Source organism: Sciurus carolinensis, unplaced genomic scaffold (assembly GCF_902686445.1).
Source record: "Sciurus carolinensis unplaced genomic scaffold, mSciCar1.2, whole genome shotgun sequence".
Taxonomy (NCBI): domain Eukaryota; kingdom Metazoa; phylum Chordata; class Mammalia; order Rodentia; family Sciuridae; genus Sciurus; species Sciurus carolinensis.
In genome coordinates this window covers 315,581-330,492 of record NW_025920253.1, presented here as the reverse complement: position 1 = coordinate 330,492, position 14,912 = coordinate 315,581, and the positions used below count along the sequence as shown (strand labels likewise).

The window sequence follows — 14,912 nt, the reverse complement described above, 5'->3', positions numbered from 1 at the left end:
ATCCAAGGCTCCTCATTAGCTGTTATCTCACTATTCTTCTAATCTCAGGAGTGCATGTCCTTAAAGACCAAGACTTTGAAGGTTAGCAGTTCGGGATGGCTGATTCCTGACCCCACAGGCCAGGTGTTCACCATTCATTTCCCTCCATTGTTTCTTCTCATCTCCATTTCTGAGTCCTTAAACATGTAACACAGAGCACTTCTTATAAATTCCAGTGTTGCTTTTAACTTACAAACTATGCCATCTCTGCTTATTTCATGAAATCTGGAAACCTGGTTCCTATTTTAGGCATGATAATATGTCTGATATATGTGGGTCTAAATATTGTCATTCTAACAGTTATCTAAATAGTATAAAATACATACACTTAGGGATGACTTTTCTTTGCTGCCTTTGATGTAAATTTTGTGCTTTTTTATTGAAATAGAGGATTATAGTCTATTTTCTAGGATCATTGCTGATGGTCAAAATTATAGATATATTATAGAATCATGACTCTTCATTTAGAATTTGATGAACACATTCTTCAATTTTATCACAATAGTTTCAATAGTTTTCTTCACATACAGGAAGGGTATGTGAATTATAATTATTATTATATATATTATATATAATTATTATTATAATTATTATTATGTGAAATTATAATTCAAGTTTCAAACCCACCAAAAGCAGTGTGTTCACATATTTAGCACATTGTGTTGGATATCACCCATCACTTAATGGATTTGGTGTTTTGTGTTGGTATTTATTTGAAAACCTTCCACATTTAGTGATTTCTCTATCATCATATGTTTATCAAGTTATTTACATTTAACCTCTTTCCATGTGAAATTATATTTCATTGAATATATTATTTGCAATTTGTGAAGAGATGGATTGTGGTGGTTTTCTTCAACATCTCAACCCTATTTATTTAAAAAGGGGAAAGAGTAGAAAAATGTAATAGATCTTCAATGGGGTTTTGTTTAATTTTTAAGAGAAACTCACATATTGGAGGCTACCAGAAATGACCTCATCAAGTCAGAAAAATATGATAGAGAGGACAGATGTGGGAATTTCTAGAACTATGTTCTAGAGTGAACAAGTTCAACACAATTTAGAAGTGCTGAAATTAACTAGGCACACACATTTCTCTCAATAAAACACAGAAAGCAACTAGTCTTGGAAACAAAAAGTAATTTAAATGTTATAAGTAATACAACATTCCATGGAACATTGCCAGACTCACAAAATTTATACAGAAGTTCTTCCTAACATTCAGGGGAGTTGATTAATTGATTTCAACATTAAAGGGTGATTTCAGGAAAGATAGGGAAGGAATATGCTCTATATCATCCACATCGGGTATGATGAATGCAGAAAGGTTTAATACATAAAAGGAAAACCAAAATGTACTTAGACTGCAAAATTTCTGGCAGAATGATAGAAATAGGAGCCCGGAAAAGAATACAGATTGTAACTATTTTTTTCTCAAGGAATACAAAGTTGGTTCTATCTCTACATAATCACATGATATGCTCTTGACTATACCATGTCTTTTCTCAAATGTCTTCTTCTCAGTGAAGCATCTCATTACCATTCTGTTCCAAATTGAAATACTTTAGGATCATCTTATTTCCTGACATAATCCACAGCATTTCTCAGCACTTAAAAGAACATGATTTTCTTATTACAACCAGTAGAGCTACCAAGAATAATACAGAATCAGAGGTTGATACTGACGGGTTATTAGAACATGCACCTGGAATGAGAACCTGGGGAAGAGAAGAGCTGGAGAATAGATTAGGTTGAGGGATAATTTGAGAGAGAACCACCAGTATCCTCTGACCTGACTGGGGATTATGGAGATGAAATGAACCTTCACCTTCTGGTATGTCCCCAAGAAGAGCAAGTGAGTCAGGGTTTAAACTGCAGAGTTGGGCCATGAATGTAATTTGGGAAGGGGCTGTAATCTTGGTTGCAGTACATCTCTTTATTTATTTATTTATTGGTGCAAGGAATTGAACCTAGGGGCGCTTAACTCCTGAGTCACATCTGCAGCCCTATTTCATTTTTTAATTCTGGGACGGGGTCTTGCTAAATTGCTCAGGGTCTCCCTAAATTGCCAAGGTTGGCTTTGTACCCTCAATCCTTCTGCCTCAGCCTCCCAAGCTGCTGGGATTATAGACATGCACCACCAAACTCAATCCAGTCAATCTGTGCTACCGAGGAATTCCCAGAAGGGATCCAAGAGCGAAGCGTTGACTGCCAGCAGCCCTCAGCTGCTGTGGTGATAAGTCCACCTCTCCTGACAAGAGATCCAGATACCACCTCACATGCCTGTCATGCTTGTTTCCCTGGTGCATTGTCTATTTTTCTCCTCTCATGGATGCCTCAGGATGTTATGAATGAGGGCACTTGACAGATGGACTTGATGATCTGAGTGAGTATGTAGAAGTGAGGATCTCCAGGTCTGCTCAGAAGGGAAGTCATGGCACCATCTGACACATCAGATCATCTACGATGTTGTTAAAAAGAGAGGACTGAATCGGCAGGACTCAGAGGGGCAGGGGTTCATGGTAACCATTTATTCCAAGGGGTGACTGACAGTCATGAAACTATTACAGGACATTACTGCAAGGGAAATTTTATATAAACCAAGACAGTATAAACCAAAACAAAGCATGGCTGGGAGAGAAATTATGCTTAAGTGATGCTCAGGTCCTGTGCTCTGATGTTCCCAGGATCTTTGGTATGGTGCTTGTGTTTAAATAGATGTCAGTCAAGGATGGGAGGGAGAGGATGAAGCACAGCTGGGTGTGATGAAGGGCATCTTAGTGTACATTATTAAAGAAATTTTCACTTCATTCTATGAGTTACTGTTTAATGATTTTCATAAGTACCTTTCATCACAGTCTGACTTAGCATGAGATACTCCTCGAATATATTACAAGAAAGCAATGTATTTTTTCTTGTTTTATTTTCTTTTGGAACCCTATCCCAGGTTTCCTGGAATCCATACAAAGTTTGCCTGTGTACAAGAGTTTCTCTGTCCTATGAACTGTGCAAAACCCTGTCTACCTACTCATTAAAATGAATTTCTTCCTGGTGTATGATCAAGGTCTTTGTTTTGTAAGTTTTATTTTATTTTTAGGGGCACAATTGTACATTTTTATCAGGTATATTCTGATAGTTTATCACATGTGTACACTGTATAATGACCAAATGATTCATAGATGGAATCTAAAATGTTGATCTCAGAAGTAGAGAGTAGAATAGTCATTACCAGCATCTAGGAATGGCAGGGAGGAGGGAGATGTGAGGAAGTGTCAGTGAACAGGTGCCAGGTTTCAGGTGGAGTGGAGGAGTAAGTTCTGGTGCTCTATTGCACAGTATGGTGACTGGTCAGTAATACTGCAGGCTATACTTCACAGTGGGATATTTGAAAGCAGAGGGCATGTATTACCATATTTATAATTGTGTGTAAATTCATCTCACAGCTATTCATTTTCGAAGATCAAAATGGATGTTTAGTCACTATACATTGTGAACATTGAATCTGAAAATGAAGCATAACTTAAATCTGTTTTTCTTATTCAGGACTTTATTAACAAAGATGCTTAGAAAAAATATTATAAAATTTTAGAAATAAGATGGTTGTGTTTCAGGCATGTGAAAGAAAAATTTTAATAAAAAAACTTTTATGTTTTTAAGTTGAATTTTAAAAAAATTTAAACAAAATATTTTCCTTAAACTTTCAGATTGCATTTGTCTATGGGTAACTGCAGAGAAACCACAGATAAAGAGGGGCTACTGTACTTTCTCAAATGTGAAATGGTGGATATGATAATTTACTTGACTATAATAATCATTTCACATGGCATACTTTAAATGAATACAATAAAATTAAATGAAAGTGCTATTTAAATACCTAAAAGATAATTAAATTTTAATATCATCATGTATCTTGCAAAAATATACAGCAAGGAAAAATTTATCATCAGTATATCTCAAATACATCAGGGCAAGTAAAAGAAGGCACAGTTCAACAATGTGTATCCCATTTTTTACAATAAAGTTAATTTACAAAAAAAAGAAGGCATGTTTAATATGTTGCAATTCAACTTTTGGTACTGAGGATTGAACCCAGAGCTGCTCTTCCATTGAGGTACATCCCCAGCCCTTTTATATGTTTATTTTGGGACAGGGTCTCACCAAGTGGCCCCAGCTGGCCTTGAACATTTGCAAAGCTCCTGCCCCAGCCTCCTCAGTTGCTGGTATTACAGCTGTGTGCCACTGTACCTGGCACAATTAAACTTTAACAAGGTAAAATTATGTGTCATATATTAAGCCAAATGGAGAAATGCTGGAAACAGGAAAAATTTACTAACACACAATTCTGGATAGTGGAAACCCTGGGAGAGGTGTCATGTCAGAATATGCACAGGCAGGCAGTCCAGAGATTGAATGAACTCATGGGGAAACAGCTGAAGCTAATTCCATGGAGCTGTACTTGGAGGTCCTCAATTAACTCTAATTTATTCAAGATGATCATCTTTTTGGAGCAAAGTTGAGTGGCATTTTTTTCTTATTTGAGATAGAGCCATTCTTATGGATACAAATAAAAAATTTCATAGCCATGTCAAATCTGTGAGTGGACGACTCGGCCCAATTTCATAGATGAGAAACCAAGGACAGTGGCTTGTCTGGGTATTTATCAGCCTCTGGACTGTGTGCTCAGAAAGGGTTAATGGACAGCAATGCATAGCTGCAGTGTTCTGTGGAGGATTATCTCAGCTCAATAGTATCCTGTACAGATAATCAGCCATCACATCCCTGGTGATAAAGCTCAGAATGTAATAAGGCTCTTAAACTGGGAATAACTTCAGGAAGTAGCACTCTACATGGACGGATGTGAAATTTAGTCCTTCAGCTACGCCTGGAACTTTCTTTCACTTCTTTGCTCTATATGACCTGCTGTCACTAACCTTCACCTGAGAAATAACCCCAAGTCAATAGAGGAAAATCCTTTGCTTATGTTCTGCTACTATGAAAGATGACTAACAGATCAAGCTTAGAATGGTCACAGGTCTTTTCAGGAGACAAAGTCATCTTTCAAGTCTAAGTTGAAACACTGGTAGCATAAGGGAATCTAATCTTGGTAGCATAGGAACGTGGTGGTGGAAGAATTCACCATTTGGCTTACTCGGTGTTCTTTCACATTGACTCATTCTGCAATCACAAGAAAGGAGAGGTTCTAATGAGTTTCCTCAAGGCCTCCTTCATGTCCCTGTTCCTTAGGCTGTAGATAAAGGGGTTCAGCATTTGAGGGACCACCGAGTACATCAATGAAGCTATCGCAGTCTTTCTGGTTGAATCAGTAAATGCAGAGCTAATGTACACCCCAAAAGCTGTCCCATAGAACAAGGAAACGACAGACAGGTGAGACCCACAGGTGGAAAAGGCTTTATGCTTTCCCCCAGAGGATGAAATTCTCAGAATGGAGGAGACTATTTTAATGTAAGAGTAAATAATTCCAAGGAGAGTAACACCACCCAACATGCTAGTCAATACATATACCAAAATGTTATTAAGGAGGGTGTCAGAACAGGCCAGTTTGATGACCTGATCAAGTTCACAGAAGAAGTGGGGGACCTCCAGTTCTGTGCAGAAGGACAGCCCCAGCACCATCAGACTGTGCAGCAGGCCATCTACAATGCTGATGATCAAGGACAACAGGATCAGCAGAAAACACAGGCGGGGGTTCATGATGACTGAGTACCTGAGGGGATGGCAGATGGCCACATAACCGTCATAAGCCATTGCTGCAAGGAGAAAGTTTTCCACTCCAGCAAAAACCAGGACAAAGCAGACCTGGGTGAGGCAGCCTGAGTAACTGATGGTCTTGCTCTGTCTCTGAATGTTCACCAGCATCCTAGGGACTGTGCTGGTGCTAAAGCAGATGTCAGTGAAGGACAGGTTGGAGAGGAAGAAGTACATGGAGGTGCGGAGGTGGGAGTTGGAGCAGATGGCCAGGATGATGAGCAGGTACCCAAGCACTGTGACCAGGTACGTGGACAGGAACAGTCCAAAGAGGATGGGCTGCAGTTCAGGATCATCTGAGAGACCCAGGAGGAGGAATTCTACTGCAACAGTTTGGTTTTCTGATTTCCTGTTGCTGAGGAGAAAAGAAAAGATGATGGAACAGAGTAGGTGTGCCAGGGTCTGTTATTTTGAAAAGCTTTCACATAAACTTTGTGAGAGAGTATTGCTAGTCTCTCTCTCTGTCTCTCTCTCTCTCTTTCTCTCTTCCTCTCTTTCTCTTTAAAAGTTTTTCTTTCTGCCCTACTCTCTAAGTAGGACACACCCAAGTTAGACTCTGGCTTCAGTGCTTGGTTCACAACCAGTGAAACATTTTCACTGGTTGGTTCACTGTGTAAGAAGACTCAGTCTCTGCATCTGTATAACCGGAGCCATTAAGAGACTCCATGGAAATGTTATGAGGATGCACAATGAGGAAACCTTTGGGGGAAGGGCTTGATATGAGACATTCTTTTTTTTTCCCTGTTGATAAGTTATGTTTATTTCTTTTCAAAATTTGTTTAATTAGTTATCCATGACACTTAATATTGTTATTGTTACTTGCTTCTGCTGTGGACATGACCAGAGTGCCTGTACTCATCATAGTAGATGAGAAGTGATGGATGGGACAAATGTATAAAGATGAAAGAAGGAGCTTCTTTAGTTGATAACTGCCAATTTCAGGGAAGAATCAGTGTATTAAATCTCCCCCTACCCCAAGAATCTCACACATATGCAGAAGCAGGAAAAGCAAATGATTAAATGCATATCTATTATATTTAATGTTTATATCTCTATTCTCCTGTGCGTATAACAATACATCTAGAAATAAAATAAATAAGAGCTGGACATAGCAACACAAATAGATTAATGGATAAGCAAGAAAATTTTCTTAAAAGACACAAACAGCCTAACAAAATTTAAGTAAGTTTAAAAATAACATTGACAATAACATTTAAATTTTTTATAAAATATACCAGCTATTCAAAACATATAGCAATAAACAGCCAAGTATTCACCACTAACCTTCAAATTAAAATATAATGCCATGTTTGGGTTAAAATATACGTTTTTATTTTTGTATCTTCAATCACAGGAAAACTGTGTGTATTGTGTTCTCCAAGGGAGTCACCGTGCTGCAGTTGCCCATTGTCCCCCAGGATTCCATGCTCTGAATGATTGCATCTGCAAATCACATTGCCATCCTGTATCTTAAAGCTTTGCATGCTGAGCCTGGCATTGTTCTAATTATTCTAATAATATTTTAATCAGCTCTTGGTCGTTGTATATTTTTCTCTGTTTCTTTAGCATAACTACCTTACTCCATTCCAATATTTTATCAAATCACTACTTATTTATGCTTTCTCTAACCAAAAGGCATTTCTATTATGCATTCCCTATGCACACATACACATATGTAAAGATTGTAATGCACGAATCAATTTAAACATATGAGGATTGTTTGAGGTTGTGTTTGCCTCTGAAAAACGAATAGAATGGAGAGGAATTTGAAACATATGGTTTATCAATGTGCATAGTTTTGTTATTTTAAGAAAAACTCTGGTTAAATCCGGCAGCATGTGTTTGTGCTTATTTTCTCTATCATTCTGTGCTGTTTGGAGTTTTAAAATTTAAATATATCATAGAAGGATACAGACAATCATGTATGCTAGATCAAAGTCTTGGGTCTCCCTTACTCTTCACCTGCTCTCCCCATGAATACTGGAGGACAGGAGACAGTATCAGCAAAATCCACAGGGGAGCATGAAGAATGAGCACCTCGGTGAGTATCATGATGTCAGTGTTTCTTTCTTATAAACTTACAATAAAAGTTCAATAAAATAAGTAAATGAGACCTAGATGTAGCAACAAATCTCAAGTAACTATAAAAAAATATTGCTTAACAATACAACTACAGCATGGTAAAATTTACCAATTATAATACTACAGATATTAAAAACTTAACTTCTTATAAAGTATTTCAAGTATTCAAAATGCAGTTCAAAAATAAGAACGAGCCTCAGCAGCTCTGAAAAAATTAAATAAATAAATAAATAAATAAAGATAAACTGAACAAAGACCTGGATATTCAACCACTCATTAAAGTAAATGTATTGCCATGATTGCCTTAGATATTGTAAAGAAATAAAATAACACATCTTATGTTTGCATATTCTTTATCATCTGAGGATCATGCTTTCCCTTCCTCAGGGGAACCACATTACTGAACTTGATCTTGATTATTCTCCCCATCATTTAACAAATTGAGTGAGTCTATCTGTAAACCATGTATTTGTTTTTCTTTTTCTTTTTCCCTCTTAAAAAGTCACACATATCAGTTGTATCTATTAGCAGGATTACATGATATTTCCAGTCATGCATACAGTACGCACAAATCAAACACAACCACCCACTTCCCTCTCTTCCACACCCCTCCCAGTCCCTCTTAATCACTATTCTGTGTTTTAGTTGATAGTTTTTTTTTTCACATATGTCTTGTTCTACCTTTTAAAACCTCACAGAGAACATAGCATTTGCCCCTGGGTTGTTTACAAACAATATGTTTAATCACTTTTTAATCTTGGTCCATTATCTCTGGTTAATTAGATGTAATGATCTTACTTTTTTCTAACATCTTGTTACATCACACACATACACATACATGAACACACACAGGCACAGTACACATTGTACAATGCATATGTAAACCAACACATGTATACATAACTGTATATATTATACTTACACACATGTACATATGCATAGCCATGTGAAATGCAAGCACACTCACAAATAATAGTATGCAATGTGTAAAATTTTTAAAAGATCATGTGAAGTCTCATTAAGACCATGCTGCCTCTGCAAGCAGAGAGAATGGAGATTGACCTACAGGGTCCATTACAATTATGCGTGCTCTTTTGTTATTTAAAGTAAAGAGCTCTGATGGCTTAGTGTCAAAACAGCCTCATTTTGGAAGAATGCATACATGTTTATTTGTTGTGTTTCTCTGTGCTGTTCTCCCTTTTCAAATTTCAGCACTTCATAGATTAATAGAGAAAATAAGGCAGACCAGTATGTAGTCTCTTCGCATCCTCTCTTCCCCTGAACCCCTGGCTCCATTCCACTGGTCCCCCTTCTACTGCTATTATAATTGTTAGTGCATTATAATTATACACAAATTTGGGGTTAATTGTGGTATTTTCATACTTGGACTCATCATAATTTTGTTCAGTTTTTCCCCAGTTCTTCCCCTTCCCCTTTCCTCCACCCTCTCTCCAAACCCTTTTTTTTTACTCCATTGGTCTTTATATTTTCTTGTTTCCTTTTATAATCCCTTTTATACTCTCTAACTTCCACATACTAGAGAAAACATTCCATCCTTGACTTTGAGCCTGGCTTATTTTACTTAGAATGATATTCTCCAGTTCCATCCATTTTCTAGCAAATACCATAATTTTATTCTTCTTTGTGGCTATTTATCAGAATATTATTAAACAGGAAATAGTGTCAGTCAGGTATTTGTTCTACAAAAGGGTATTGTGATCCAGGAAGGAAAAAGTAAAAGAAAACTGGCCATGTACTTTTAACTCTTGTCATATAAATTAAAGAAAAATTTAGGAAATTCTAAATCATACTTCAAAATGAGCAAGAGCTAGTGGATATTGAGAATTTTAAAAGTCCCTGGACTTTAAGGTTGAAATAAGATATTAGTAGAATGCAAGTTACTCAGATATCAGTGCATGACTCAAATGAAACATGGAGATGAAGGAGAATCAGACAGACACCTCACAAGTGACCCAGTTCTGGAATGAGTAAGCAGAAAAATACCTGTCACTATGGGAAATCACAAGCTGGTAGACTTCTTATTACCTGGGTGACATCACTGAGGAATGGCATTCAGTTCCTCCCTGGGTATAGAGGAGAAAGAAGAATGATCTGTTCTCAGGGAACACAGAGAGACAGGGCAGCACCTGCCTCCTGGGCAGATAAGATGGTCCTGAGGCCAGGGCCAGGTGAGCTGTGTTCTCCCTTGGGCAAGGTGTTGAGTGGGTGGTCATGAGCAGAAAGTTTGCCATTTCTGTGACACTTGGGGCTTCAATATCCAAAGGTCCTAATTAGTCAAACACTTTTAATCTTATGCAATCATACGGCAGCAACAATTTTAATGAGCAAACCTGACTGATGAAGAGTTTTACTTTGACTGTTTCTCCCACATGGAGAGGCTAAGCAGATGCCTTCTTCCCTCTACCTGCTTAGGTTCAGCCCCACTTCAAGCATCACATACACCTCAACACATTCTCCTTCTGTTATTGGATTATTTTCTTCCTATTTTTGTATATTTAAGGCAACTCCATTCTGATAACAATATAAGAAAAATATGATATTTAAGTCTGTAAATATAGCTCATTTTACTTGTAAAAATTCATGTGATAAAATAATAAATGTATGCTAAAAATTCAATAAAATAATAAATAAAATAAAATTTCATAGCAATACTGTGGATAGTATACTATGGATGGCTCGTGAACATTTATTCTGTTTATTAATGTGCATATTACATCAAACAGTTACTAATATATAGATGAAAAAATGTTTACTAATCAAATGTAATCAAATACAAAATGGCCTTTATGTTGTTCACAACCTTATTGAGTTATGATTGATATGCAATAAAATGCATATAATTAAAATGTATAATTTACTCATTTGTATTAACATGGGGTTCAATATTTAGACATATAGATACATAGATATGTATATCTACATTATATACATATATATGCATATGCATGTAGATAGAAATAAATAGATCTGACAGATCATCAAACTCAATAATGATATGTCCATCAACAGCCAAAATTTACTTCTGTCTCTTTGCCCATTTTTTCCATATAAAAATTGATCCCTTGACTCTCACATCCTGGATAAGTACTATATCACTGGAGTTACATCTCCAGTTTTCTTATGTTCCTTTGTAGAATTGGTTTGTTTTTCTTTCATCATACTAGATTTTTGACCCAACAACAGTCTTAGGTCTACAGTTTTTCACTTATTTTCCTGAGCAGTATTTAACTGTTCGAAAGTTGCATGTGTTGCTTATTCATTCACCTTTTTATAGCAATTGGGTTGAGTACAAACAACACTGTTATGAACATTCATGTATAGATCTATTTTTAGACTTATGTTTTCATTTCTCCTGGGTAAATACTAAAGAGTGAAATGGAAGTATCATGAGTTAGGTGTATGTTTAACTGATTCAGAAGGGGCCAAAGCTATATTAATAACTATTCTTGCCTGTTCTTTAAATATTCACATCTATCTTTTCAGATTTGAGAAGTACTTCTTTACAAAGCATATATTTGATACATCTCTGAAAATATCCAAACTCAGTAGTTTTAAGGTGGGATCAATTAATTTGAATATAGTGCTCAGCTGACCCACCACATTCTTCACTGTGGACACCAGTGGTGAAACTCTGCTCTGGAAGACAGAAAGGGAGCTAAGCATTGAGCTGTCCACGGACTGTGGTGCTGAAATCTTTTCCCTGTGCCCTCCCACCATCTCCTGCCCCAGTGATGGTCTAGCTGGGTACTCTCTGGATTCTCCTTGAGACATGAGAATCCCATTGTTTTCATTTCCACACCCACAGAGATGAGTCTGACTCATGGAGTGTCTTCCTCTGCTGGTAGAGAATTCATGACCCTTAAACCTTCCAGCTTTCATCTTCTTCCATTTATTTTTTCAGACAGCACATTTACTCCAAAAAGTAAAATCTTTCTCCACAGAAATTGGCTTTCTTCATAAAGACAAATTTAAAAGTTTTACATGAACTTTTCATTGGTCAGATGTATATATATATACATATATATATACATATATATACACACACATATATATATCCTGGAAATGTAGTTTAAATATGATTACAATCTCCTAAAAATATTCTTATACTAAATATTTTCCTTTAGGCTTCCTTTGTGTCTCTGTTTCTCAGCTGTAGACAATGGAGTGAGGGACCATAGAATACATCACTGAAACCACTAAAGTCTTCATGGATTAATAAGTATCTAAAAAACAAAAGTAAATGCCAAAAGATGTTCCACTGAGTAAGAAAACAAGTAAGAGAAGAGAAATTTAGGTGGTAAAAGCTTTGTATATTCTATCAGCTGATGACATTCTCAAAATGAATGGACAATTTGAGTACATGAGACAAAGGTTCAGGACAGGAACTACCATTCAATATGACAGGCTGAAAAATAAAAACAGAACAAAATGTTACTGATCAGGGTATCATAACACTCAGACCTAAAGACCTGTAAAAGTTCACAAGTGGGGAATCTCCAGGTCTGTTCAGAAGGACAGGCACAGTACCATCAAACTGAGCAGCATGGGATTCAAGGAGCTAATAGTCAGAGACTAAGGCACTTTATAGAGAGTGAGAAGTTCACTATGAACATACAGAGTAGTGAGCAACATATGACCTTAATATCGGTCATGGGCCATTGCTGGGATGAGACAGTTTACCATTACAGGAGAAACTGGAACAAGGAAAATCTGAATGAGACAACCTGGGTAGGTGATGTTCTGAGTCTGCTTGGATGTTCACAAGCATCCTTGAGATTTTGCATGTGCTTAATCATATTTCAGTAAAGAAGAGATTGCATAGAGGTTTGGAGTTGAGAGTCAGAACTTAGAACCAGAATGTTGAAGAGGCTTCCCAGGGCAGCCACTACATCCATGAACAGGAAAAGAGTGAAGAGGATATTTTTCCAATTCTGTAAGAAGGAATTCTGAAACAGACTTTTGATTTCTGGGTTCTCTGCTACTGATGAATCTAAAGCATATGTGGGCAAAATGACAATAAATTCAATGAAACTCTAGCTCATAGCAGTAGCAGCATCACCTGGGACATGTAATGGGTGTAACCTACTCCATCTACTGATAATAATTTCCAGAGATGAGTATCGAACATCTGTGATTTAACCTCTCTTACACATCATGCTAAAGTTGAGGAATTGCTGCTGTACAGATACTAGCTCATCTATATTGTGAAGTCAAGTGAATCTTTAAATTCTTCTCTTTGTTTATCTCTTTTCATCATTTTTCTCTCTCATATTCTTCTCAGTACAGACCTATTCAAATTATTTTTTGTTCATTATTACTACTCTTACATGTTGTGCCAAGTTTTGAAAAGTTAATAAAAAGGCATGGCTTTATTCTTTCAGAATTATTTTAAACTGTCAAGCAAACAGAAACACAACAATAAAATCATTTAATCCTGTCTCATCATTATGAAAGTACATTACCTGAGGTTGTAGGTGGCATATAATTAAAAGGAAAAATATAACCTAGTTGGAGAAAACATGAAAGTCATATGCTTATAAAATTGAGAATAGCAACACTTTGTTGGTGCTCAGAAGACAGCGGAATGCCTTCATGGTCTTGGTCTTTAATGATATATACTCTTGGGATTAAAATGATACTAAAATAGCTGATTTAATGAGGAACTTTGAATATTGTGCTCCAGGGATACACAGACTGCAGGAATCAGCCTACGAGCACCACAGTCAAAAGTCCCACCCAACCAGGAAGCAGCACCTGAGCCTCCTCCCAGAGATGATTCCTCCTGACTAGGGTTCCATTGGCTCATTCAGGCTGCCTCCACTTGTTGAGGACACACTTTATATGTTCAGTATTCAGGTAAGATACTCAACATTATTCTTCTTGAAATCAGTCAGGGAATGAAAGGCCCCTCAGAAAGTAGTTTGGAAATGAGGACAGAGTTTTTGAAAATTTTATACTAGGGAAGCAGTGAGGAGAACACATGCATAAGATTTTGAGAAACCTGTACCCCATGCCACTCTTGTCAACTGTCTGTCATCCTCTTAACCTCCTGCCATATACATTAAGACTGATACTTACACAGATCCTATTCCTCCAGTCTCTTACTCTCCATAAGGAGAGATCCTGCTTCCCTCCACAGCAGAAGTCTACCCTTGGACAAAAATAATGATTATTTCAAATGATTCAGACATTTACTTATATACTTGTGCTTGTGTTGGTCAGGAAGTTTTATGAGTGGACTAGTTGAAAGGGATAACACATTCAAGTTCCCCAACTGGATAACTTTAAAGAAGAATTATTTTCCCAATGTATAGAGGGGTAATTTTCAGAGACCAGGGTGTCCACAGCAGTGTTTCTCTAAAACATTCCACATCACACAGATACTGGTTGTCTAATATTTTCTTATCTTTTTGCAACTTCTTTTCCACCAAATTCATCAACATCATGAAATATAGTAACCTAACAACTGTTTCAGAATTCCTTCTCCTGGGACTGACAGATGACCCAGCACTGCAGCCCCTCATCTTCAGCCTGCTCCTGTCCATGTACATGGTCACCATCCTGGGAAACCTTCTCATGATCCTGGCCATCTACTCTGACTCCCACCTCCACACCCCCATGTACTTCTTTCTCTCCAATCTGTCCTTCAGTGACATCTGTTTAAGCACCACCACAGTCCCCAAGATGCTGGTGAACATCCAGTCACAGGATCAAAGCTTACCTTACACAGGTTGCCTCTTTCAGGTCTGCTTTGTCCTGGTGTTTACTATTTTGAAAAATTTTCTCCTTGCAAGATGGCCTTTGATCGTTATGTGGCCATTTGTCACCCCTTGAGGTACACAGCCATCATGAATCCACTCCTCTATGTCTCTTCTTCAATCCTCTCTGTTCATCAGCACTATGGATGCCTTCCTCCATACTCTGTTGGTACTGTGTCTGTCCTTCTGCACAGTCCTGGAGATCACCCACTTCTGTGAACTAGCTGAGGTCATTGAGCTGGCCTG

General features: G+C 37.3%; 1 protein-coding gene across 1 annotated transcript; it reads right to left on the bottom strand.

The window, feature by feature from the left end:
- Positions 1–5,220: 5,220 nt before the first annotated feature.
- Positions 5,221–14,606, bottom strand: LOC124975334 (olfactory receptor 7G2-like). Its single transcript, XM_047538080.1, has 2 exons — positions 14,515–14,606; positions 5,221–6,160 (listed from the first exon to the last, which is right to left on the bottom strand). The coding sequence occupies exons 1-2, from the start codon at positions 14,604–14,606 to the stop codon at positions 5,221–5,223; spliced, it is 1,032 nt and encodes a 343-aa protein (XP_047394036.1).
- Positions 14,607–14,912: the final 306 nt, after the last annotated feature.